We start from the raw sequence: 25,218 nt of genomic DNA on the forward strand, positions 1-25,218 counted from the left end.
CTGAAGGGCACCGCGAGGAGGGCGCGTCACATGGAGGCGCTCCCAGCCCCCCGCCCGCGTCCGAGCGTGACGAGGAGGGCGGGGCAGCGGCGCGGGGCGGGCGCCCGCTCCCAAACCCGGCTCCCTGGCCGGATTCGCGGGTCTTGGGGCGCTGTCTTTCCGAGCCGGCGCGCACGACCCCGGCCCACCCATTAGTTCGGGATCCCGGATACGACCCCCAGCCCGCGCCATCCGATCCCCTTGCGCGTGGGTCCCGGGGGCTGCCCTCCCCCCCGCGGACAGGGCCCCGCACACCCAACGCCTCCGCCCGTGAGGGGCACCCAGCGGGCGGACGGGTACGCGCGCGACCCCCCTGGGAAAAGTCCTTTCCAGTCCGGCCGCGGGGAGGGGGCGCGGGTCGGGGGCGCCGTTTCCCGCGGTCTCCCTTTCTGCCCCCGCTCGCTCGCGAAGGAGTTCCCCGGCGACGGCGGTCGCTGTCGGGGTCCCGGACCCGCGCCGCTCTAGGGCCTCCGGCACCGCTGGGCAGGAGAAGGGAGCCCCCAGGCCTTGAAAACCCACCCAACCGTTAGCGAGGAGCAGTCTGCACACCGGCCCGGACCTATTTTTCTGTGTAACAGAATCGCAACGAAAGAGCCCCGCCGTTTCATTTCAGTGGGACAGGGTCCGAGAGACCCCCGCCCCCTCCGCCCCCTCCGCCCCCTCCGCCCCCTCCGCCCAGGGCCCCAAGCGAGGCAGGGACGCGCCAAGGTCACTGCGGACTGGCTGTGGCGCTCGCTGTCCCCGCAGCCCCGCCCCCGCGGGGCCGCCCCCTCCCAGGGCCTCCGGGATTTCCTCTGCGGCGGAAGCTGCGCTACGGGGAGAGCGGGGTCGCTGCAAGGTCGGCGGCTGGGCCTCCGGTCCCGCCGCTGCTCTCAGGGTGGGAAGACTGTTGTGGGAGGGGCCCACGTTTCGGCAGGGGTCTGGGGTCTCTGCTGGCCTCCTGGTCAGCAGGTGGACACCCCTGGTGGCCCTGCGCTTTCCCCATCCCTCCCAGCTGAGTCATCAGGGCTCCTGGGCCTGTGGGGGCAGGGGCAGCTCCTGGAGACCCCCAACCCCAGGAGACCCCTGCTCAGGCCCCTCCCCCAGGACTCGCAGCCTGAACGCTGGAGGACGTGCCTGCGGGGGAGGGGTTCTCCCCCCCCCCCCCCCCCCCGCCCCGTCTGCTTGGCACCTGGGCTCCCAGCTCCCACTCCCGCCCGCTGTGCCCAGCAGGGGCCTGGCAGGGGCTCTCCGCAGGTGCAGGCAGGGCGGCGCAGGCCAGCACTGCTTTGTGCGGGTGGGCAGGGGCACGCTGCGCTCTGCAGCTGCAGCCTCCCCAGCGCTCTATCCATTCCTCCTGCTGAAGGCTCCTGTCACTTAGATGGGGGTGAGGAAGTGCCAGGAGGGTGGGTGGGGCAGCTCAGAAGTTGGGGCCCTGGGCCACACCCTGGCTGACCCAGGGGTGTGAGGAGTGCCTCCATTGCACCTCTACCCCCACTCTTCCGGGGAGGTGGGCCAAAGCCCCAGGGCTTCTGCAGGTCTGAGGACGGATGGGAGCGGCCGCCTGTTTGCACGTGTCTGAGGGTCTTGAGGGTCCAGCCTGAGCCCACGGGCTCTGCCCAGCCTGGGCCTTTGGTGTCCTGAGAACTTGGGTATGGATGCCAGAGGGAGAGTGTGGGTCCAGGAAAGGGACACGTCACTTCTCCCCACTAGAGGCCCCCCGCCACTGGGTGGACCTGAGGACTGACCCACGGCTGACCTCCTGATGGTAACCCCGCAGAGGCCCCCGAGGTGACCCCAGCTGAGTCCAGGGCAGCCCCATGACCAATGACCCCAGCGGCCCGTTCAAGGCAGGGAGACACGCCACTGACCTTGGGGCTGCCAGGCTGGGTGTGGGGCTTCGTATGGGCAGGAGAGGGGAGTGCAGGTGTCTGTGAGCATAGGTTCCACGCCCCCCCCCCCCCCGGATCCAGTGGCCCAGGCCCGGCTGAACGCCACACACCCCTGGGGCCCAGAAGCCAGAGGCCCTTCTGCTGGTCCTGCTGCCTGACCTTCTAGCCCTGTCTCTCCTTCCCTCCCTCTCCCTCCCTCTGGGGTTACCATTCAGAGGTCAGGTTTGAGGTCGCCAGCTCTGTCTCGTCTCTGTGTATCTCTCCTTCCCTCTCTATCCTTGTATCTGTCTGTTCCTCTGTCTCTGTCTGTCTCTCTGTCTTTGTCCTTCTGTCTCTCTGGCTCTTCCTCTGTCTCTCTGTCTCCCTCCATCTCTGTCTGTCTTGGTCTGTTGCTACTCCTCTTAGACCCACCGCGCACACAGCTGCCCTCCTCAGACATCCAGGCCCCGGGCTAGGGCGGGGGGTGGGGAGGTGGGGGGCTCCCATGTGAAATAGACAAGGTTGGCGACAGTCCCAGGCCAGGGAGGCCAGGCAGTTGTGGAGTCAGGACTAGGGGCGGGGGGTGGGGGTGGGGGCTCTGGGCAGAAGGTGAGGACGGATGTGCCCAATGGCCACATGGGCTCCGGAGGCGACCCAGCCGCAGGGCCACATCCCAGGAGGCACTCATGGCCCTGTGAGGGCCCCAAAGAGGGCCTGGGTCCTGGACGGGTCCTCTCGAGGCAGGAGCTGAGCAGAAAACATCTGTAACAGCCAAGGGCACCCATCAGGATCCACGGGGCTGGAGACCCAGGATGGTGGTGGGGGCGCACCTGTGGGCAGTCGGGGGGTGGCCAGAGGCCAGGCCAGGCAGGAGGAGGGTGCACGGAGCTGGAGAGATGGGGAGGGGTTCCCACCAAGCAGTCAGTTTTGGGGCGCGCGTGTTTGGCCAGAGCCAAACTCCGGGGCCTGGGCCAGCTGGCAGGACAGGGACAGAGCTCCTAGCTCAGTGCCCTGCGTATGCGAAAAATCCAGAAAGTGGCCCTGACAGCCAGGAACCCCTGACCCAAGGCGGGGTTTTGTTAAAGCCAAGGCCACATGGTCTGAGACCACTCCCCCCCCGGAGGCCCCCCCCAGTAGCCTCCATGGGGTCACTCCAGATGGCAGAGAGGGGAGGCTGCCGCCTTGCTCCAGCCGCCCCCTCCCCCAGCCCAGCGGCAAGCCCCCATCTGGTGGCCCTCCACTTCCTCCAGGGAGGCCTGGTGCCTGCTGTCTCCCGAAGCCGCTCCTGTGCCCCAGGACACTCAGGGTTCCTCCAGGTTGTCCTTCAGCCCTGGCAAGAGGGCTGCAGGCCCCGCAGGAAGCGGGACAAGCTCTGGCGCGCACACACCGCGCTCACCAGAAACTTCACATGCAAGCTTAATGCTCTAACACTGGGAACAGAATGATGCGGCCCCAGGACCGGCGCGTGCCCACTGCCATGTTCCTGCTGGATTCCATCACTCCTTGAAGGGTAACAACACGTGAAAATACACGCATAGTGAGATGAGACATCATCACAGTTGTCAGCGAGCTGGGCCGGAGTGGCTCTGCGTGGAGGCCCCAGGGCCCTCTCCCCAGCCAGGTGGGTCAGCGCCGGGAGCTGGTCTTCACGGGCTCCGAGGGTGGGGCTGGAGGTGCTGGCCCAGTCTGGGGTGCTGGGCTATGCGGTGCCTGGGCAGTTCATGTGCTAAAATGCCCTCCTCCCCAGCGTCCATCTCCGCAGAGGCCCTGCCCACCCGCACGCCGGGTACTTGAGTTCCAGAGACAAGGCAGCCCCTGGGTCCCGGTCCCCCCGCCCCGCCCCAGGAGTCCTGGGGACCCTCTCGCCTGACGACCCGGACCAGCATCTGGGCTCAGAGCACAGCGATGCCTCCTGGGCCCTCGGGCTGCCCCTGCTCTGCCTCGGACCCCAGACGCCTGCCACCCCTCCCCACGGGGCCCTCCCCGCTGAGCTGGCAGGACTGCCGTCCTGCAGATGCCCCTCGTGCCCTCCCCCAGCCCACAGTCACCCCGGCCATCTGTCTACTCCCTGGCCTCCCGCACCAGTCACGCCCATGGGGCCGGGGACCAGCCCTCTCCTCTTCCCAGGGCACAGGGCGCCGTGCTGGGATGCGGGACTCTGAGGCCGCCTAGAGGGTGGCAAGCGTTAGAAAGGGGGGGGGGGTGCCTCTAGTAATGCTCAGGGAAGGGGGCTGGAGGTGGGGTGGGTGACCTAGAGGCTCTCTGTTGGGGGCTGTGGCTCTACGCAGAGCCACCCGCACCCCTGGGCTGCAAGGTGAAAATAGCAGGGCCCACATGGCCTGAAAATGGAATTCCGCTTCTCACAGCCCCGTGGGCGGTGGCAGCCGCGGGGGGGGACGGGGGCGTGGGGGCTGCACAGACGCACAGGGAGTCCGTGAGCGAGCCCCGGGCCTCGGTCATGAACAGGAGGCATGGGGGGGTACAGGCAGTGCTTCTAAAGGTTTCTGCCAGGTGGGGGCCCAGGCTGCCAGCCGCCCTTGGTCCAGGCCACCGCAGACCTGGCTTGGGGCCAGCCCCCGCGTCAGCTCGCCCGGGCTTCACTTCAGGGTCCCCTCCCCAGCTGCCAGTGAGGCAGACTCCAAAAGCAAAAGGGCAACCCTAATTTAGTTGTTTTCTGTTTGTTTGCTTTTCAGGGCCACACCCGAGGCACATGGAGGTTCCCTCCCAGGCTAGGGGTTGAATCGCAGCTGTAGCCGCCCGCCTACACCCCAGCCACAGCAACACCAGATCCGAGCTGCTGCGTCTGCGACCTACACCACAGCTCGCGGCAACACCGCATCCCCAACCCACTGAGCGAGGCCAGGGATCAAACCTGCATCCTTATGGATCCTAGTGGTGTTCGTTAACCACCGAGCCACGAAGGGAACTCTGGCCCCCCTAGTTTTGCTCACACCTGGGCTCTGGGCCCCTGACTCTCTGTCCAGTGTCACCCCCACTGACTCGTCGTGAGACCCTCATGGGGCAGCTTCTCTGAGCCGCAGGCCAGGAGTCCCTGCTCCACATCCGTCAGCTCTGCCGTCACCCCAACCTTCTTTCAAGGCCTCCTTTACCCCCAAGGACCGCCCAGCCTGCCCCGGGACCTGCACCAGGACACCCCGTCAGAGGCCAGCCTCAGGCCCTGGACAGAAGGCGGCTGCCCGGCCCGAGGGAGGGTCCGGGACTCCTGCGGGCACATAGGGCCCCAGCCCAGGGCGGTCCGAGCTGTGGGGCCAGGCGATTCCAGGTGGACGCTGCGCCCGGTCTCCCTCAGGCCCCAAGGCGGCCACGGGGGGAAGCCCCAGGCCCTTCTCGGCACAGTGTGTGGCCAGGTCTGGACCGCTGCAGCCAGTGACCCTGCTCCAGCAGGCGCTGAGGTGGCTGACGACAGAGCTGGACCTTAGGGGGTGGGCTTCAGGTTGGAGAAACCCCTCCCAGGAACGCAGGCCTAAGGGACACAGACAGCCAGGGCCACCACCCGGAGCAGCCCCCCCCCCCCCACTCCCCCCTCCAGTAACACCCAGAGTGTGGCCAGGCCTGTGAAGGTCCTGCAGGAGGGGTCCTCCAGGAGAGCCTGTCTGCTCACTCAGACGAGGAGGCCAGGGCTCGGACCCGGGCTGGGCCTTCCTTCAGTCCTGGGCCGTTAGCCTCTCACGGCTCTGCTTGTGTCCAGGGCTGCAGTTGCAGGCAGGGTCGGTGGCTGAATTCAGGCCCTGTTCCCATAGGCTCAGCACAGGGTGTGGCCTGAGGCCTTCCCAGGGGACAGGGAGGCCATCACAGCCAGGCTTGTGCGCACCAGGGGACCGTCCAGTGACTTCATGGTGGCGACGCGGGCCGGCTGCGGTGGGAGCGCTCACACCACAGGTGCCCGCAGCACCGTCAGGCATCCTCTCTTTTCTCAGCAGTTAATTTATCAGCACATCTGTGTGGGTAGCAGCCCCCGAGGCCCTGGGGCTGGGCTGGCCTCTCTGGATCCCGTCCCTGTCACACACCCTCCCCCCCCCCCCCGCCACCCAGGTACTGTGCTGGTGCTTCGGCAGCCATTGAGGAAGGCGGGAAGGCTGCGTCTCTAGAAGCTTCTACTCCTGGACACTACTGGCTGAGTGCCATGCGTATAATCGGAATGGCGGAGCTGGAGAGACGGGGGCCCATTAGCGTGTGGCCCGGCCAGCCTTAGGCTGAATGACCCAGTGCCCCCAGGATGCGCCACAGGAGCACTGCAGGGCTGCACTCTGAGCAGTGGGCACCGCAGGCGGAAGGACGGAGGTCCTGAGCCGGGGGACGTGGGGGCTGCAAGGGGGGAAACGGCAGCAGAGGAGGGGGGGGACGGCGGGAGTGGGGCGACCCGTGTTCCGTCATGCTTCCCGGGACCAGGCTGCGACCCACTCTGCCCCTCGGAGGTGGGGCCCACCGGGAAGGCCTGAGTCCCACAGCCGTGCTGCAGGTGCGGGTGGTGTGGCCCAGACAGGTGAGACCTTGGACCACCCCACCACGACAGACGCCCTGGGCACGTCAAGGAGAGGCTGGAAAAACCGAGACTCCCCCCTGGAGGAAGAAGTGGTTTTGGGGGTCACATGAGATTATACTGCAGCAGAAAAATAAAGCTGAGAGAAATGGCCCCCCTCCCCAGCCCCCAGGAAATTACTGAAAAGGCGACTGTCAGCAATCCTCTGCCCCCCACCACGCACCTGCCTGGCAGTGCTATTCCAGGCCGCGGCCTTGTGGGCACTGGGTGGACCCCACAGTCGGAGGTGGGCTGCCCCGAGGGCCCCGTGGACTAGGGAGGAGGGGTCTTCCTTGGTCCGGGTCAGGTCACTGGCAGCCCTTGCCTTGGCCGACAGGATGGCCTGGCAGCCTTGGGGCCCGCCCTGGTGCCGCCCTGGGCCTGGTGTCCTGGCCAGCCGTCTGTCCAGGGCCTGCCTAGGGGTCTGGAACCACATGTTCCCCTCCCCCCGTCCTCGGGGGGCCTGGGTCTAGATGACGACCTGACACAGGCCCTGCCCCAACCCTGCAATCCCTCCATGAGAGGTGGGACCCTTGGCGAGTGGCCCCCTAGCTGCTCAGCAACCCCCACCCTGCCCAGGCTCTGCCCCCACATCTGATGAGACTCCTGGAGGATCCTGGCTCAAGTGCCCCCAAACCTCCCTGGGCCCCCAGAAGCTGCCTCCCACCCCTTAATGCCCCCCACGCCCTTCCTGAGGCCCCTCCATCTCCCCCACACCCCAGGGGCTCCAGCAAGGACCCCGGGGCGTCCCCAGACTCTGGTAGGAGCAGGTCTGTACAGGTCCCTGCCCCCAGCCCGGCAGACCCAGGCACCCTCTTTTAGCCACGTTCTAAAGGGCCCTGGCAGAGGCAAGGCAAGGCTGAGCCCCAGAAGTTGTCCCCAAAGGGGCAGGTCTGACACTAAAGCTGGCCTGTGGGGCCTGAGGGGGTTTCCTGGCCTTGAAATGCCGCTTTCCGGGCAGAGGGTGTGTCCTGGGGACACAAGGGCGGGGGTGGCTGCGGACTGTGCACAGAGACCAGGCACCAGTGGGGGGGCGGGAGCAGCACTCCCAGGAATGAAGGAAGCCCCCTGCCCCCCTTTCCCCACTCAGAGTGGACAGGCCCTGGGCCCCTTCCCGGGGGTTCCTGGTGAACTTGGCCTGAGAGCCCGCCCCTCTGCCCGTGGACCCTTGAGCTGAGAACCATACTTCTGCCAACCGCAGGCCTGCCGGGCTGAGGTGGGTGGCGGCGGCGCCTCGGACCACCTGTGGGGGTCTCCGTGCTCCTGGCCCTCACGCCCGGCCAGCAAGGGCCCCTTCCGGCGTGAGCAGACAGGGCAATGCCAGGCCCCCAGGGTCGCTCCACATGAGACAGTGTCCGGGCCTCATCTGGGGATCAGGAGACACCAAAGCCCCGCCCGCATGTGTCTGTGTCCTCACAGCTCTCGGGGCAGCCAAGGCCACCCCCAGGCATGCCCATCACTCTGGCACAGAAGCTGCCACGAGGGGGGAAAACAGCACTGCCGCCCAGCTGCCATCATCACCACGTCGCAGGCCCAGGCTGCGCCGCCGGGCACAGGGCAGGGCTCCCCCAGCTCCAGGCGGAAGCCTGGCCGAGCCCTGGGGGCCGGTGGCTGCAGAGCAAGGCCATGGGGCTCTGCCCAGCCCCGCCAGGCGTCTGAGCTGGCTTGACGCCGGACAGAGGATTCCCACCCCTGAACTCTGACCACCCGCCCCAGGCAGGGGTGCATCCCCCAGGACTGTTCCCAGACCTGATGACACATCCAGCTGACCCAAAGGCCCTCCAGTCACCCCATAGGTGCTGGGCCACGGTTCCTGAGGGTGTCTGCAAGGACCAGGGCTGGGCCCTGCAGGGAGTGGGCGGACAGAGGCCTGGTTGTAGAACCTGCCCCAGAGCAAGGGCCCCACAGCCCTCCAGCACCCCCCACGGCCTGAGGGCGTCTAACCCTGGGTCCCCCCAGGCAGGGCCTGAGCTGCGGTTTGCTTCTGAGGCCTCGGGAGAAGTGACCGGGGCAGCCAAGAGAGCCGAGGAGGCTCGTGGCCAAGCTGGCCTCTGCCCCTCAGAAAGGCCCCCGAGTCTTCCAGGCCTGCTGGGTGGGCACGCGGTGAACAGCCACTGAGCCAGGTGAGGCTCCAGGGGAACCAGGCGGGGGCGGGACCCCAGCGTGTTTTCTGTGCCAAGGCCAAGCACGTGGCCCTCCTGGGCCTCCCATGCGCCCAAGGGCCCCCAGCCCAGGAGGGGGCCCCTACAGCAGGGAGACCGTGCCGCACTGGGTGACACCAGCTGTTGGCACATGCTGGGTGGGGGTCCTCAGCAGGCGGGGGTTAGGCAGAGTCCGCGGCCCTGGGGAGTGTGGAGGCGTGTCCTGTGATGCGTCCCTCACCAGCCCCTCTCCCAAGCCGACCTCTGTCCAGGAGGGACCCCGGCCACCAGCAGGGGGCGGGGAGGGGCTGTTCTCTGGGCCCCGAGGACTCACTGGACAGGACACGTGGTCCTTGGAGCAGCCCCGCTTGGTGTCTGTGACGTGTGAGGGTGCTGGCGCCAGCCCTGGAAGAGCTGGGTGTAGCCCTCGTGCCCCGTGGGTGGGTGGCCTCAGCGAGGGGACAGCGTGGGCTCCTGACGGTCTCCTGTCTGTCCGGACCCAGAGCCAGGGGAGGCTGAGCCTCCGGGAGCCTGAGATTGGAGCAGCCAACAGACCCTCCTGACTCCCGGGCGCTTACGCCTGGGCCTGGCCCGGGTAAGAGCAACCCATGCAACCAGGGGCGCAGGCGGCCTCCTCTCGAGCCCGCTTGGCGTCACGTCTGACTCATAAGACACGTGGGCTTCTCAGAGACTGGCCCACAGTGCTGAGGAGGCTGAGGGGCTGTGGACGGACCCGCAGGAGGCTGAACCCTGAGCTGGGTGATTGCCATCTGTCCTGCTGTTTGCCCAGACCTCGCTCTGCGGCTGGGCAGCTGGCGCTTCTCCAACAGCCAGGCCTCAGGAAAGGTGCTGCTTTGACTCCCCAGAGAAGAGACCCTGAAGCCCCAGCCTCCTGCTGTGAGGAGGGGCTCGGGGGACGCACGTCTGCTCTGTGCCCGTCCACCCCGGCCACCAGCCCAGCCCCCAGCCCCAAAGCCCCCTCCGCTCGGTCCTTCTTGCCCTCCTGCCGTGAGGGACCTGCCAGCCCGGAGGCTCAGGCCCACAGCCACGGGAGCCCCCCCTCTGCCGGGCGTGGCACCTCTGTGCTCAGAGCCAACATCAGCCAGTGGGCGGCGGCAGCGGGGGGAGTAGAGGGGCACGCAGGCCACAGACGAGGGCTGTCAGAAAATAGTTTAATTATGTACAGGTGCCACCAGGCTGGTTACAGCAGGTACATGGACGTGCACAAACGGACTCGGGAGGACAGCTGAGCAGCACGACCTGCGCAGGGGACGCGCCCCAGGGGACGGCCGCCGAGCAGAAATCAGACTGCGACACGTGGCAAGAGCGTGCATCGACACGGCTCCTCAGGGACCACAGCGGACAAGGGGAGGCCTGGAGGCGCTGGAATGCTTCTCTTCTCACCGAGCGCGACGGGCGCGCCATGGGGGCCGGGGGGAGCCGGGCCGCCCACGTCGCCACGGCCATGGGGCGGCCCCCAGGGTCCAGCCAGCAGCTCCCGGCTCCACGAGGCCCAGCAGCCCTGGCCCCCAGGCTCAGAAGAGGGGCCGGCAGCCCTGGCTCTCAAACTCGGCCCAGGCGTCGCTCAGCTCCATGAAGATCAGGCGGGCGTGCTGCTCGTAGGGCTGCCCCTGGGCCTGTGGACGGTGCTGGTGAGGGGCCACCTGCTCCCAGGACCCCCTCCCCGCTGCCCTCGCCCGCACCCACCTTGTCCGGGTGGACCACTAGCACGGCACGGCGGTACTGCTTCTTCACCTGGCCGGGCGTCACCAGGTCGGCCATGCCCACGGGCGTCCAGCGGCTCTCGCCGTCCCACAGCACGGTGTGCAGCGTGGACAGCAGGGCGCGGATGTTCCTCTCCTTGCCCTCCGTCCAGTCCTGGAGCTGCGGAGACCGGCGCTGTCCAGGTCGTGCCGGGCCCAGCCCTCCCCCGCCCGCAGGCCTCCCGCGGAGCAAGGCTCTGGCCGGTGGACGCTTGCCGCAGACGCAGCCCCGCAGCCCCAGTTCCGGCGTGGACCCGCCCGGGCCTGGCCGGACGGGGCGTGGACTAGATGGCGGACGGCGCCCGGCAACCTCGCGGTCAGTGGGACACGCACAGGGGATCCCCCGTCGCGGCCCCTGACCCGTCGGTCCTGGGGCCCCAGTGGCCAGCAGGGGTGAGAGGCCAGCCCAGGCAGCCTGTCAGGCGGTGCTCGAGGCCCCGGCGCCTCCACAGCAACCTGTCCCGCACGAGGGCCGCTGAGGCTGCGGCCCGGGGTCGCGTCCCACCGGGCTTCAGAACGAGGAGCTCGGCAGGCACAAGGCCTCACGTCCAGCCACGTGGGCGGTTTCTACCTCACCCCCAGGACTTTCAAGAGAACAGCCTCGCTGCGACGCCGAGCAGCCGCTGCCCGCGCGGGCACGCTGGGCCGAGGGGCTCCTGCCCGGGTGACCGGGGGCCTCCCGCCCGCCCCTGCCGCGGCGCCCCCACCTTCAGCTTGAGCGGGTCGGCGTCTCGGGCCTGGTCCTGTCTCCTCATCTCGGCCACGGTCCTCGGCCCCCTCCGGTCGGCGCGGGAGGAGAAGCCCTGGCTGGACAGCAGGTCCTCAAAGTCGTTCTCTGACACCCGCGGCCTCGGACCTGGAGAGCAGAGGAGGCTTCAGGGGCCGCGCTAGGAGAGGCCGGCCCCGCGCCCCGGGTTCACCCACGGCCCCCCCCACCCCCGCCTCGTGCAGGCTGTGCTGCCGGCTCCAGGACCCTTCGGGACAGCAAGACGGCTGAGGAGAGGAGGATGGTGGGACAGGCGCCCCCACCCCGGGCACAGCAGGCGTTGGGACCACCACTGGGCAGGGGCAAGAGGGGCCCCCCCAGACATGCGTCTGAAACCACTCACGTCCACCCGGGGGCTCCTGCGGGTGGAAACAGACCCAGGTCTCGTTAAATCCCTTCCCAGGACCGGGCTACGAGCTGACCAAAAGGAGCCGCTGGAACCATTCTGCAGCCAGCTGGGGAAGGGGAGCGCGGAGGAAGGACTCACCAAAGCCAGGGGCGCGGACCCCCCTCTCCTCCCGGCTGCCGATCACGCTGAAGCCGGGCGTGTAGTTGGGCCTTGGCTGTGCACTGGCTTTGGGGGGTGGCCTGGCCTGGGGATGCCAGGAGGTGCCCTGGGCCGAGGGCCGACTTGTCTGCCAGGAGCCGCTGGCCTTGGGAGGGGGTCCTGTTTTGGGACCAAAGCCCCCAGGAGCAGGTGCAGCAGGCGAACCTGGAGAGACAGTTCACGCGGGAAGCGTCAGTGACGGCCCTGCATGCGGAGAACACGCCCTCGCAGGGTGAACTTCTAGGCCAGCCCCCAGGACCAGCAGCGTCAAGGTGGCCCCACAGCCATCCCATCCCCGGGGGCCGGGCTGTCACCACCTCCCCACTCGAACGCAGGGCTGAGTCCAGGAAGCTGCAAAGCCAGCGCCCAGGGCCCCGAGAGGCCACACTCCACACTGCGCATGCGGGTGTGTGGCGTGTCACGTGTGTGGTTCCGCGCCACTTCATACGTGTACAGATTTGTGCAAACACCAGGTCAGGTCGCCCGGTTCTTCCTTCTGTGACTGTCGCCTCAAGAATGCTCTCGAGGTGGAACTGCACGGCAGGTGGCGTCTGTGGCAGGCTCTTCTCACTCAGGACCCACCCACCCGCCCTGTGTGTCACCGGCAGCCCGGCAGCTTGGCAGGTGGGCGCCGCGGAAGGTCTCCAGCAGGTTCCAGAGTGTGGCGCTCACAAGGAGGCTGCTGTGCACCCCGGCACAGACCCCGACAAGCCGCGCTGGCACGTCTCTGGCGCAAACGGCAGGTGCAGGCTCCGTGTGCAAGAAACGGACACCCGCGGCCCTGCACGCCCGCAAGCACCGGGGGCCGCGTCCCGGGGTGGCCAGTGGTGCAGGTCACCTCCACCTCCAGGCGGCCTGGCCCCGTCCTCACTGCTCACCCGTTTTCAAGTTGCGTGACTTTTGCTTTGCTTTCACCATGTGTACGTATCCTAGAGAGTCGAGTATGTGGTTCGAAAAGATTTTTCTCACTGTGTGGCTTTTCCTCCTGCCGTCAGGGTTTAGCGGAAAGATTCCACTTGACCTGCTCCAGCTTCATTTTCCCGGGATGGGCCACGGTCCAGGAGACAGCAAAGCCCAGCCTCTGCTCCCGCGACTTTCCTTCCTTCCGAAGGCTTGATAGACTCACGGCCGACTCTGAGGGCCTCATTCACCTGCTGTTTAAGGCGGGGGCTTCAGGGCGTGGCCGCTTTCTTTGCCCACGACCAACAACTGCCCCAGCACCGTGCGCAAAAGGCTTTGCTCCCCTGCCACGAATCAGCAGGTCTCACTTGTGCGGGTCATTTCTGGGTCCTCCACCCTGGCCGGGGACCTATGTGTCTGTCCCTCTGCCGACACTACACAGTCCTGATTTCGGTGGCCGCAGAGGAAGCCTGAGGCCTGGCAGGGCAAGTCCCGGCGAGGCCCCTTCCCCCGAGTCGCAGCAACCCTGCAGCGAGCTCGTCCGCGCCGGCAGGAGCCCCCTCTCGGGAAGTTCTGGCAGGAATTGGCCCAGTGACCAGGGTGCCTTCCGGGCCGGAGCCCGGCCGCTGGCTGAGGGGCTCCCCGACCTCCTCCCCGGGTGGTTTCGCAGCTTTGCCACAGAGGTCCCGTGAGTGCTTGCTAAGAGGTGTTTCTTTTCTCTTCTTTTGGAGAACTGTACATGGGGTGGTTCCACCGTGGGGCTCCTAATACCAGTGGTCGCTGCGAGCAAAGAGAAGCAGCCTGTGTCCTGTGACCTCGGGAGCTCACTCTGCGACCTGCGACGTTTGCACAGACCCTGGAGGCTTCCCACGCAGACCGCAGTTGCCTGTGCCCCTTCCGTCCCTGCTTGGACCCCCTGGGTCGACCGGGAGCGTGAGGGCTCCCCAGTCCAGCCCCAAGCTGGCGGCAGGCCTCTGTGAGTGCATGGTTCTCGCCGTGGTCTGCCAAGCATGCCCGGTGCCACTCCTGCATCGCAGGGCGCCCGGCGTCCCTCCCCGGCTGTGCTGTGGGTCCCCTTGTGCAGGGTGGCTGCCGCGTGCCGGGGCGCAGCTCTCCTTCTGCGCCTGGACTTGGGAGGGCGCTACGGTCTCTGTCTGCTCTTGGTGCCAGAGTAACGCCAGCTTCAAAACCCAACTGGAAAAGGTGCCCTCCTCTTCCCGCTGCCTGGAAGAGACCGGAGTTGCTGCGAGTCCTCTGAATGTGCAGTAAAATTCTCCAGGGAGCCCATCTGGGACCGGAGTCCCCCTCACGGTACCGCCCTCCCGCACCGCGCCTCTCGAAGGCCGAGAGCCCGCTGCCCCTCGGCGTCTCTGGAGCCTGTGGACGACGCGTCAACCTCTTTTAATCCATCTTAGCAGAGATTTGTCAATGCTACGGATCTCCTCAGAAAACAAACTTTGTGTTTACCCCGTTTTTCTCTAGTTTTCATCTCTGGTTCACCGACGTGGGCTGCATGTCGTCGTCTTCCTTCTTGGCTTCGAGCTTATCTTGCCTTTCTCTGCGAAGACCCTCTGAGCCGGCGAGGCACCTCTCTCCCCCGACTGCACACTCGGTGCCACGGGCGCCCCCGGCGCCGCTCGAGCTGCACCCCGAGTTCCGACGCGGTGTTTTCATTTTACTCTTTGACGTACGGTTCGAGTTCCCGCGCGACTTCCCAGATAGCTCGTGTTGTTTAGCAGCGGGTCACTCCATTTGCAACAACGTGGAGCTTTTACCTATTGGTGTGGCCGGTTCCTAGCGTGGGTCCATCAGGGAACAGCAGCGACTGTACAACCTCTGCTCTTTTAAAGCGGGTGACACTGTCTACGGCCCAGGGCTTGGCCCTTCCTGGTGGCTGGGTGGGCGAGGCCTTCGGCTCCCACGCTTGGCTGACGTTCTGCCTGGTGCCCTATCCCTGTGGACAGAGGGATGCTGAGGCCTCCAACTAGGATGTGAGTTTGTCTCTCCTTCCGGCTCCATCAGCTTCGTGGGGACCCCACCTTCCGAGGGGTGCACTGGAGGCCTTGGGTCAGAGGGCAGAGCTGAGGGTCGGACTCCATCCTGAAAGTGAGCGCCCGGAGGCGCCGCGTGGCCCCGCCCTGCACTCACAGCCTAAGACAGAGGCAGGAAGCCAAGGCCAAACTTCCAGGAACACTCAGGGAGACACTGAAGCCGACACACCGGGGGGGGGGGGGGGGGGAGGGGAGGGGGGGCTTTCTGGGAAGACCTGACTTGACTTTCACCAGAAACTCTGCATGCTGCCCGCCCGCCCACCTGCCGGGATGGGACACACGGGACAAGCGTGCATGGTCTCCAATGAACGCCCCCCCCCACGTCTTCCCAGAAAAGCAGCCCCGGGAGAGGAGCTCGGCCCCTCTGGGAGCAGGGCAGGCTCACTCCACACTCCTGGCCGAGTCTGCCCCCCATGGTCCCCCACACTCTGCAATGCCTGTGGGGGTGGCGGGGGGGGGGGAGACTCTGGAGCCAGCCTTGACGGCTTCTGGGATTATCTCGGTGACAGGCCCTGAGGACGAGGCAGATGGGCCTTGCCTGGTGTGGCTGTGCCCTGGGCCTCGGTGAAAGGGGTGAGGACCCGCCCTCCAGTCCCCCCACAAGGGCCTGGCGCTCTCGGCACGCCCCACACAGCCTGCAGGTTACCTTGGAGGCTGGAGCTGAGGTCACCGAGGTCAGCAAACGGGTCCTGGCTCTGAGACTGGGGCTGGCTGGCCGGGGGGCCAGGAGGGGCCGGCTGGCCTCCGGGAGAGAAGAAGGGGCCTGGAGGAGGGCGGGGCATTAGAAGTAGCGCAGTGGGGGGGACACGGCCACACGCACCCCGAGCAGCCTGACACCGGGCACAGGTGGCTCTGGGCTTGTCCCACCACCTCCTGGAACCTAAGCTTCAGAGCAGTTTACAGTGTCCCTCGCAATTCCAGGGACAAGGTACTGAGACTGCTGAGTGCAGGACTGTCCTGCGCCCGGGTGGAACCACACAGTCGGCCTGCGAACAGCGCGGCATGGGGCTGTGCGGCTCCACTGTGTTCCTCGATGGACACGCAGCTGTACCTTCAACGCGCAGACGTCACGGTACACAAGCGGGGGGAGAGCTTGTGTTTGACCGAGAGGACAGGCGTCGCAGGCCTCGCACACACCACTGCTCTGAGAGCAGCTCACTGCTGGGGGTGTCTCCGCAGCGGAGAATCCCGACGTACACAGAGGCCCGGCGGGCCCCGAGTGGAAGCCGGGCGCGCTGCTGGGCCCACGGGCAGGGCAGCGGCCAGGATAGCCGGCAGCCTTTCCGGGGCCTTGCGGAAGGCGGCGCAGCAGGAGCGCAGGGAAGCGCTAGGGAAGGTCACGGCGAAAACCTCGGAATGGGCAGCGCGAGCAGCCACGGGAGCCAGGGGCAGGGCTCGCGCAGAGGGTTCAGGCCGCGCGGCAGCAGGCCTGGCGGAGCACCCCACCCGCAGCACCGGGCCCGCCCCGCTTCTCCTCTGGGGGAGGGAACACGGTCACGGCGCGCTGTACCTTCTGTGGCCGACGCGGAAGCCGAAGCCTCGGCCCAGGCGTCCCATCCTCCTAGCAGATCTGGGTGGCTGGTGGAGGCCGTCACCCTGCTGGGCTCTGTCGGCAGGTCCCCTGGGAAGACAGTGCCATCTGGTGTGTCCCCAGTGGGGGCTGGTGCAGGGCCTTGGCATGGCCTCCTGGGGGCCCGTGGGGACAGGCTGGCCACAAGCCCTGAACGCGGGAGCTTGGGACAGCGGCCCTCGGTCCCCCGCTCCACTTGCCAGCAGGAGGCAAGAGGCGCACACCTTGCCCGAGCTAGAGGCTGGGGACCGAGCTTGCCAGGCAGGCGGTGCCCCTGGCCTAGCGAGGCCCACATGCCTCTGGGCCCCTCCTCCCTCCTCCTGGGCTGGGAACACACCACAGGGTCACTAAACCCCCAAGTGGACGCGGGGGCAGCACCCTTGCTTCCCCTTCGGAAAAGGTCCGAAGAGAGGCCCCCTCCCCAGCCGGCCACAGCCACTCGCTCATGGCCACAGAGCCTGCCTTCCCACCTCCCCGGATGTCCGGCAGGGCTTTCGGGGGGGACACCGGCTGCATCCCCTCCCCAGGGCAGGGGGGACCTGCGGCCATGCCTGGTCAGCGCAGGGGACCGTGCTGCCCGTCTCCCCGGCCCCTTACCCAGACGCAGGAAGTCGGAGCTGCAGGCCGGGGGTGGGGCGCTGTGGGTGGAGGGGAAGGACGCGGGAGGGCCAGCCGGAGAGTCTGAGGTCAGAAATTCCCCAAAGAGGTCAGGCCTGGAGCAGGGCTGGGAGACTGGGTCAGACGGCAGCAGGAGAGGGTCGAACGGGTCAGCTGGGACAAGACAGCAAGAAGCGGAGGGCTACGGTGAGAGCTGCAGGGCGCCCTCGGCCGGAGCGCCCACTCCAGGCCAGCCCGAGACGACGTCCTCCTGTGGATGCCGCAGCCCCAAGCGGGGGGCGCAGCGCTGTCCCCAAGCCCTCAGGAGCCCGGGGGAAGGGGGGGCGGGGCACCTCACGCTCCCACGACACCGAGACTGCCGGAACCCCTGGTCCGCCCGCCGAGATGGCACCTACCAGCCGGGGCGGAAGCCTCGCGAGGCGCCGTCGGAGCGCTGGGAGGAGGGGCTGGGCTGGAGAAGAGCAAGGACGCGTCCCCTTCCAGCAGACCGCCTGTGGCGCCCGCTGGAGCAGCCGGCGGGGCCCCCAGGAGGCAGCTGAGCAGGTCCGCGTTGCTGGGGGGCCCCCCGCGGGCCTGCGGGCACGGGGCAGGCCCCGCCTCGGCATGCAGCCCCAGGAGGTCCACGCTGTCCTCTGGCGGCGCGGCCGGGCCCGGCGCGTCCTCATCAGCCGTGTCCCCACTCTCGGCCGAGAGCGTCGTGGCCTCCTCGTCAGACGGCTCACTCTCACGTCCACCCTCGGCCGCAGCAGGCGGGTCCTCTTTGGCCGGGTGGCCTTCCGAGCCTGTCGTGGCGTCCCTGTCCTCTGAAAAGAAGACAACGGCGCCGTGGCAGCAGGCCCAGAGAGGGGCGGGCGGGCGGGCGGGTGGGGCGCCCGCGGGCACAGGCCTCACCCGCACCTACCCTGCCAGTCCAGTGTGTGCAGGAAGTGGTTGGCGTCCGCGCTGCTGTGTGGCAGGTCTGGCCCGGGGCCCTCGGCCTCATACTGCGCAGTGGAGCCCGGCTGCCGGGGCAGCTCTGGTTTCCCTGTGGGGAGCGGGGTGTCAGGCCACCAGCCCGGGGCAGCAGCCAGCACGGGGCCCAGGACCGCAGCTGAGGCCCAAAGTGCGCCAAACCGCCAGAACCCTGCATGACAACTGGCAAGGGGCGATGGCCCCGGCTCACAGGTGTGGACGTGGGCACACACGTGCACACCCGCGTGTCAGGGGCGCTTGGCTATCCTCAAATGAGAGAACAGAAAAAACCCCGCCAACCACGAACAACGAAGCAAAAAGTGACCCATGCTGTAGGAAGCCCCAGTCCCGCCCGCCATCCCACCTCTCACGCTTCTCTTGGTAAACGCTCTGAAATAAGACAACCTAGCTGAGGGGGGGTCGCCAGGAAGGAGCCCCGCTGGGGGCACCCCCGTCAGAGCCTCCACTCCTTCCCGGCCATGCTCAAAGTGGGTGAGTGGTCAGAAAATGAACCCGCTCTGCACCAGAAGCAACTCGCACCTGCCTCTCCCAGGGCCCTGGCACCTGCCACCCCGAGAGGAAAGGCCTTACCAAACTTAGACAGAACGTCCTGCTGCTCCTCCCGACTGGAAAACAGGATTTTGGGGTTCAGCCCCCGCATGCTGGTACTCTCCCAGGGGGGCGCCTCGCGGCTGGGCCTGTCTCTGGGCTCCACCTCCACCTCCAGGTGCACCTGGAACAGGTCCGGGAACTTCTCCTGAATATCGCAGGCGTCCAGGTCATACCTGCAGTTGAAGGCCAGACACGGGCTGCGAAGGACCGCGGGCACTTCAGGGTCACCCGACCTTCCCTGGGAAGCGAGCAAAGGGTCGGCAGGGCCTGCGCGCAGCGGGGCCACCCTCCTCCTCAAAGCAGGGCCGGCCCCTGGCGGGGGCCCGCCACCCTCAGCTCAAACCTGGCTCTCCGACTCCAGCCCAGGTCGCCGTCAGACCCACGCCGCCCACTCTGGCAACAGCCCCTAGACCAAGACTCTGGACCCTGGCGGCAGGGAAGGGGCACCAGCCTGCCCCCGCCGGGCAGGAAGAGGAGGCAGGCCAGAGACTTGATGCCGGCCCCAGGTGCTACCGGGGTGGCCGGGCCCCAGGCACAGGCGGCGGCGGCTGCTTCACAGACCCGCCCCAGCTCCGCGTCCTCAGGGATGTCCAGCGCTTTGCCCGTCTTCCCGAGGCCACCTCTGACGGGGCTTCCCCAAGCGGTGCGCACAGGCCTGAGCTGCCCGCCGGGCGACAGGCCCGCTGCCCCCTCTCCTTCACGCTCCAGGGTCAATGTGCATCACTCGCTGTCCTGAGGGGCCAAAACTGTCAAGTGCCAAAAAAGAAACAGCCATGGGGAGACGGGTGCCCTGCTGTCCTCAGCGACGTCGAAGCAGGGCCCCCGAGTAAGGGGGAGGCCCGGGGCGGGGGGAGGCTGCAGGCGTGCTCGGGGGGCGGGCTCGGGCTGGGGGGGAGGCCACGGCAGATCTCAGGTCTTACTTCTCTGGCCACGACACATGGGATGAGCAAGCACGTCTGACGCCCACTCCTCAGGGGCACTGCCACCTCGAGGCCTCTGTGTGGGCGAGGCCAGGCTGCCCTGCTGCGTGCCCTGCTCAGGCTGCAGCCCCTCTGACCAGGCGCTCCTGGCCCAGAGACCACCAGGGGCTTCCCATCCAGGCAGGGGTGCCCCCAGCAGGAGACGACACAGGACGGCTCACCCTGGTGGAAGCAGCTACAGCGGGGGGCCGGCGGGTGGCGAGGGCCTGGGAGGCGCCCACACAGCAGGAGGGGTGAGGGCGCAAGGCCTCTGTGAGCTCAGCCCCAGCACAGCCTCGGGCCACCCCTCCCTGCCTCCCCGCCCACCCCCGGGCAAGGCTCGGACCCCCCCACCCCCAGGCCAGTGAGGGAACAATGAGGTCTGTGAGCAGAGGCGCAGCTCCCTCTGCCCCCAAGGGTCCTGGGTCTCAGAGGGCAAAGGGCCCAGGCCCTGATGGATGGGCCACCAGTGGCGCTTGTGCTGCTCGGCTGGGGAGCAAACACCTGGGCTTTCGCCCTGGACGGTGGCCCTGCCTGCTCGTCCCTGCTCTGCTCCCCTGCTCCGTCACAGCTCCCCGAGGCTGGGCCGCTCAGAACGCGGCTCCCCTCCCCTCGTTCAACGCCCATCTCTCTTCTCTCACCCGCTTCCTGTCCCACTGGTTTCTCCTACTTAACCAGCAAGTCCGTTTCTGGAGGCTCAGCCAGGAACAAACCTACGAGCACAGCTGCGCACCCGGGCCATTCCCGGGAGGGACACGGGCCGGCCCAGGCCCCACCCACGCTCTCCAGGCCGCGCCCCCAGAGGCGGCCCCTCCTGGGGCCCCTGGGCCACACGGGAGGCCCTGCGTGAGGCTTGCGAAGTGGCAGCACAGCTCACTTGCCATCCCCGGGCACGAGGCTGCCGGGCTAGGTGCTCAGAGCTGCCAGGCCCGCAGATCCAAAAGGCGCCCACGCGTCCCTGCACACCGTCCGGGGCGTCCCCTCGCCCCTCCCCTCTGGGCTGCACTCGCCCTTCCAGCCGAGCACACGTGGCTTTCACTTGCTTCCCCGGTGACCAAGGACGGCGAGACCGGGTCAGGTGCTTTTGGGCCGTCTGGATTTCGCCGTCGTTGAAGCACTAGCTGAGTCGTCTGCCCAATTTCAACGGGTGTCTTTCTCTTTTCAATTATGACTTCCCCTTTTGGCCGCAGCCACCAAGCATTACTGGAGTTTGGAAGTTGCCGGGCCAGGGGTTGAACCTGTGCCACAGCACTGACCCCCACCACAGAAGTGACAATGCCGGATGCTTAACCCACGGAGCCGCCAGGGAGCTCCAACAATCACGACCTCTTCATACGTCCACGCCTGACACACGTGCTGCAAACATCTTTCGTTCGCCTGAAAACATCTTGACTGGCTTTCATTTCTGAAGGGTGACCTCACGGCAGACAGAACTGCAGGCTGGTGGCGTTTCCCTGCCAGCAGGTGTGGGAGGGTCACCACAGCGCCCGCCGGCTCCCGCGTCAGCTGAAAGGCAGCTGCCAGGCTGGTTACTGGACAGTCCTTCCCCACCTGGGGCTCTCACATGGTCCTCCTTGGTTCTCAGCACGAACTACAACAGGCTGAGAAAGGGGTTTCCTTCTTGGATAAAAACTCCTGTTTGGGAGTTCCTGCTGTGGTGCAGCGGAAACGAATCCGACTAGGAACCATGAGGATGCGGGTTCAATCCCTGGCCTCTCTCGGTGGGCTGGGGACACGGTGCTGCCGTGAGCTGTGGTGTAGGTCGCAGACGTGGCTCAGATCTGGCGTGGCTGTGGCTGTGGTGCAGGCCAGCAGCTACAGCTCTGATTTGAGCCCTGGCCTGAGAACCTCCACATGCCGCAGGTGTGGGCCTAAAAAACCAAACCAAACAAACAAAAACTCCTGTCCGCTGTTTACAGAGCTTTCAATTCTACGGTTTCACATCTCTCATCAGTTTAGGAAAATTGTGGGCCGTAGCGCTCCCGCCGTGGTGCAGTGGGTTAAGAATCCAACTGCAGTGGCTCAGGTTGCTGTGGAGGCGCAGGTCTGACCCGCGGCCCAGTGCAGCGGGGAAGAGGACCTGGTGTTGCCAGAGCTGGAGCTCGGATTCGACTCCTGGCCCAAGAACGTCCATGTGCTGCACGTGCTGCCATTTAAAAAAGAAAAAGAAAAACTGGGGGCGAGTGGTGTTTCCCACCTTGCCTCTGCTGTGTTTTCTCCTCTCAGCCTGCGGACGCCAGCACGCAGAGCCTCACAGGCGGCCCCCGCACCCGCCCATCTCCCGCCACTGCTCCCCTGCGCTCGGCTGCTGTGTCCTGCGTCTGCTTGGCTACGGCACACACTGTGTGACTCAGGCCTGCGGCCCCTTCCAGCTTCCAGGTCTCCAGCCAGACTCCCCTCTGTGCGCTTCCCTGAACACGCTCGGCCAGCACGACAAGCCTGTCTCCTGACTCCAGGGCCCGATTCCCCGCGGTCTCTGGCCCAGCTGTCCCTGTGGCCTCAGGAACGTCAGAGGACACGCTGGCCACAGACGTGCTGGCCACCTGCCTCCCCAGGGGGAACACCCGACCTCGGAGGGTGACAGCCCCTCCCTTTGTCACGCTGGCACTTGGAAGTGTGGACTGCAAACACGACAAACACACTGGGAGGCCAAAACGTGGAGACGCTTAGAGGAGCAGCAACACCTGCAGACACGAGCTGCGCCCTCAGCTGGGCTGCGGACCCCGAGCAGGCAGCCCGCCCCGCGTGAGGACCCTGCCAGGGTCCGTGGCCAGCCCCAGCCTGTACCCCACTCACGGCTGGGGCCACCGTGCCCCGCCCCCGCCACGTGAAGCCAACATACTTTGCGAACTTCACAGTGGTTGCGTTCCGAGGCACGAACCCCGTGTGGAACTGGATCTGAAACATCTTCATGGAGGCCACCTGCGGGGAGAGCGCACACGAGGTCCCGGGCTGGGGGCTGACGCCAGGCCTCCCCTGGCACTGCAGGCAGGGGACCCCTCAAGGCGGCCCACAGGCCGGGGCCACCCGGCCGCTCACCTTGGCCTGCAGCCTCCCTCCCAGGGTGGACCTGGCGTGGTAGATGACGACGAGCACGTCGCCCTGCACCGCCACGTCCAGGGGGATGACCGCCTTGCCATCCTCGACTCTGAAGTCCCTGCACAACACCAAGAAACAGGTCACTCGGGGAGAGGCCACCCGGCCGGAGAGGCCCAGAGGGTCGGCTTCTCCTGGTGGCACGGGTTTCCGTAGCGGGGGCCGGGGCTGCTCCAGGACACGACTAGCGAGGAGCCCCTCGGGCCGCCGCCGGCCCTGCTCCACACGCGCCTCCCGCCACAGCATCCCACCTCATCTTGTCGTACTCCTGGGACGTGGTGGCCACGCGCTCGTCCCCCACGTAGACCTCGCAGAAGGGCCTGCAGCCGTGCCTCTGCTTGCTGAAGAGCGGCACTGGCGTCATGGCCACGGCCTTGACCAGGACCGGCTTGCTGTGTGGCGTGATGGGCTCCTCCGCCACCATGTCGCACACGTACTCGATGTACCTGCGGGCGGGGCGCGCCGCGTCAACCCCACGCGCACTCCGTCCGCGCCCCTCGCCACCGGCTTCCCTGGAAGCGACACGCCAGCTCCAGCTCGGCGGCCGGATGGCCTGGCTTCCCGCTGCCCACGCCGAGGCTCCCTCCCCGGAGGAGGCTGTCCTGCTGAAGCTCTCGGACCAGCCTTCTGCACCCGCCTCCGGCCGAGTCCACAAGGGACCCCGAGAACACGCCTTGTGCGACCCCTAGTCCCCGGTCTGCTGTGGCCCGACGGCCCGGACCGCCCCCTTCCCTCCCGAGGGTCCCGTGGGCACGGCTCTGTTCCTGGGGCATCTACGGGTCTGGAGGCGTCAGCGCCGTGGTCAGCGCCCTTCCTGCCGTCACCCCAACAGCTTTCTGCTCAGCGAGCAGGGACACTGACGTGAGGCCGTGGGTCCCTTCCGTGGCGCCCGGCGCTGAGCGTCCTTGCCCTCGCCTGTCCCCTGGGGCGCGCAGGAGCACGACTGCCTCCTGACAGGCGTCAACCCTCCGCCTCCCCAGAGACTGACCCTGGGACGGCCGCCGCCTGGCAGGAAACCTGGGCGCCTCTAACCGACACCACCAGAAGCCAGGACGCCTCAACTCACGTCCACAGCCAACAATCTGAGGGAGCTTGGAAGTGAATTCAAATCCAAAGGAGGGAGTTCCTTGGTGGCTCAGCGGGTTAAGGAGCCAGTGCTATCCCTGCTGTGGTGTGGGTTCAACCCCTGGCCCAGGAACTTCCGTGTGCTGCCAGCACGGCCAACAAACCAGACAGAGGCAGACTTTCCCACAGCTGTGACTTGGACAAGAAAGCAGCCTGGCCACAGCGTGGGTGGCACTGACCCAGACGCCTGACCCCTAGGCAGGGAGGGCAGAGTATGCGCTGTCTCAAGCCACTAAGTCTGTCTCTTGGGTCCCACACTCAGCCCTCCCCGAGCCCTGTGGTCAGGGCTCTGGGGCAGCCCAGCTCTCAGCTGGTGCCCAGCCCGCCCAGCGTGGGGACAGACACACAGATTAAACTGCAAGCTGGCGGCCCTGCCACCCGCTCCTCTTGCTCCTGCTTCTTCCCCGACCTCCTGGAATCGCCAAGCCTGGCCCCGCTGCTCACAGCGCCGGAGAAGCACGCACTGCTGCTGGGTTTCTTTCTTTCTTCTTCTTCTTGGTTTTTGTCTTTTTTGTAGGGCTGCACCCGCGGCATAGGAAGTTACCAGCTTAGGGGTTGACTCGGAGCTGCAGCTGCAGGCCTACACCACAGCCACAGCAACGTGGGATCCGAGCCGTGTCTGCGACCTATACCACAGCTCCCGGCAACACTGGATCCCCGACTCGCTGAGAGGCCGGGGATGGAAGCTGTGTCCCATGGATACTAGTCGGATTCGTTCCTACTGAGCCACAACCAGAGGCCCCCCTGGTGTTTCTGACAAAAGAGCCGCGGTGACTTGCCAGGGTGCCCCCTTCCAACAGGTTTGAAAGTCGTGAATGTGAAGTGGTCGCTCTTTTTAAGTTGTTAGGGTGGCAAGTAGCTGCGGGGCCTGGTGGGGTCCCAGAGCCAGGCCCACACCCGCAGGAACGACACTTGTTGGGCTCTGACCCCCGACCCCACACCACGGGTACCCAGGTGTGTCTGGGACACAGGGAGCACGCTGAGGGGTTGGCGGCCCGGCCCCTTCCGCACGAGCCGCACAGAACTGCCAGTGTGGCCTGTCCTGGGCTGTGAGGGACACGGTCCCCAGGCTGTGAGCCAGAGGGCTGAGCCCCACAGCAGGCGTGCACCACGTGTCCCACTCCACCGTCAAGGCCGTGGGGCCATCTGAGCAGGAGGGGTGGCCGCACAGCCCTTCACTGGCCGGGACGGACGCCTTCCTCAGCTCCCTGTAGGGGCAGGGCCAGGGGACCGGCAGGGCCAAAGCGGCCTCAGCCCCACCCCCGAGACCCTGCCTGCAGAAGAAGGAAATATCTCCCTGGGTCTGCAGGGACACAGTGACTGCTCAGGCCTGAGCCCCTCGTGCGCAAGGCGCACGGGCGGCTAGCTGCAGCCACGGGAGCCAGCTCCTGCCGGCTGTCGGCAGAGAGAGCCTAGAAACGGTGTGTCCCGTGGACCATGTGCACAGAGGCAGGAACCGGGGGCTGCCCCGCCAGTGGCCCATGTGCCGGGGCAGCTGGCGCCCAGGAAGCAGACGGATGTGCACCTGTGGGCTGGCAGCCCCAGCGAGGCAGGAACTCTGGGCCCCCCAAACGTGCTCCTCGCCACGTTCCACCTGACCCCACACTGTTCCCACTCCTCTGAAACCCACACCGCTTCCTGATGCCCACGGCTGCGACCTGGCCAGAGAGGAGCCACAGCAAGGCCCGAT

The 25,218-nt window shown here is 67.0% G+C and overlaps 1 protein-coding gene across 6 annotated transcripts in view; it reads right to left on the bottom strand.

Moving 5' to 3' along the window:
• Positions 1-9,728: 9,728 nt before the first annotated feature.
• GAK (cyclin G associated kinase) overlaps positions 9,729-25,218 on the bottom strand; it is a 56,329-nt gene continuing 40,839 nt past the window's right edge. For 3 of the 6 annotated variants that reach the window (XM_047799489.1, XM_047799491.1, XM_047799488.1), the window contains 13 exons: positions 22,655-22,849; positions 22,347-22,464; positions 22,150-22,229; positions 18,328-18,521; positions 17,687-17,809; positions 17,181-17,588; positions 16,765-16,938; positions 16,108-16,218; positions 15,244-15,360; positions 11,587-11,811; positions 11,041-11,189; positions 10,278-10,454; positions 9,729-10,207 (listed from right to left, as the gene is read on the bottom strand). In XM_047799489.1, coding sequence (XP_047655445.1) covers positions 10,106-10,207; positions 10,278-10,454; positions 11,041-11,189; positions 11,587-11,811; positions 15,244-15,360; positions 16,108-16,218; positions 16,765-16,938; positions 17,181-17,588; positions 17,687-17,809; positions 18,328-18,521; positions 22,150-22,229; positions 22,347-22,464; positions 22,655-22,849 — 2,173 coding nt within the window. In that variant the 3' untranslated portion in view covers positions 9,729-10,105. The other 3 variants (XM_047799490.1, XR_007137599.1, XM_047799492.1) reach the window with 3 other exon arrangements.

The sequence above is a fragment of the Phacochoerus africanus genome, chromosome 10 (genome assembly GCF_016906955.1).
Source record: "Phacochoerus africanus isolate WHEZ1 chromosome 10, ROS_Pafr_v1, whole genome shotgun sequence".
Lineage (NCBI taxonomy): Eukaryota > Metazoa > Chordata > Mammalia > Artiodactyla > Suidae > Phacochoerus > Phacochoerus africanus.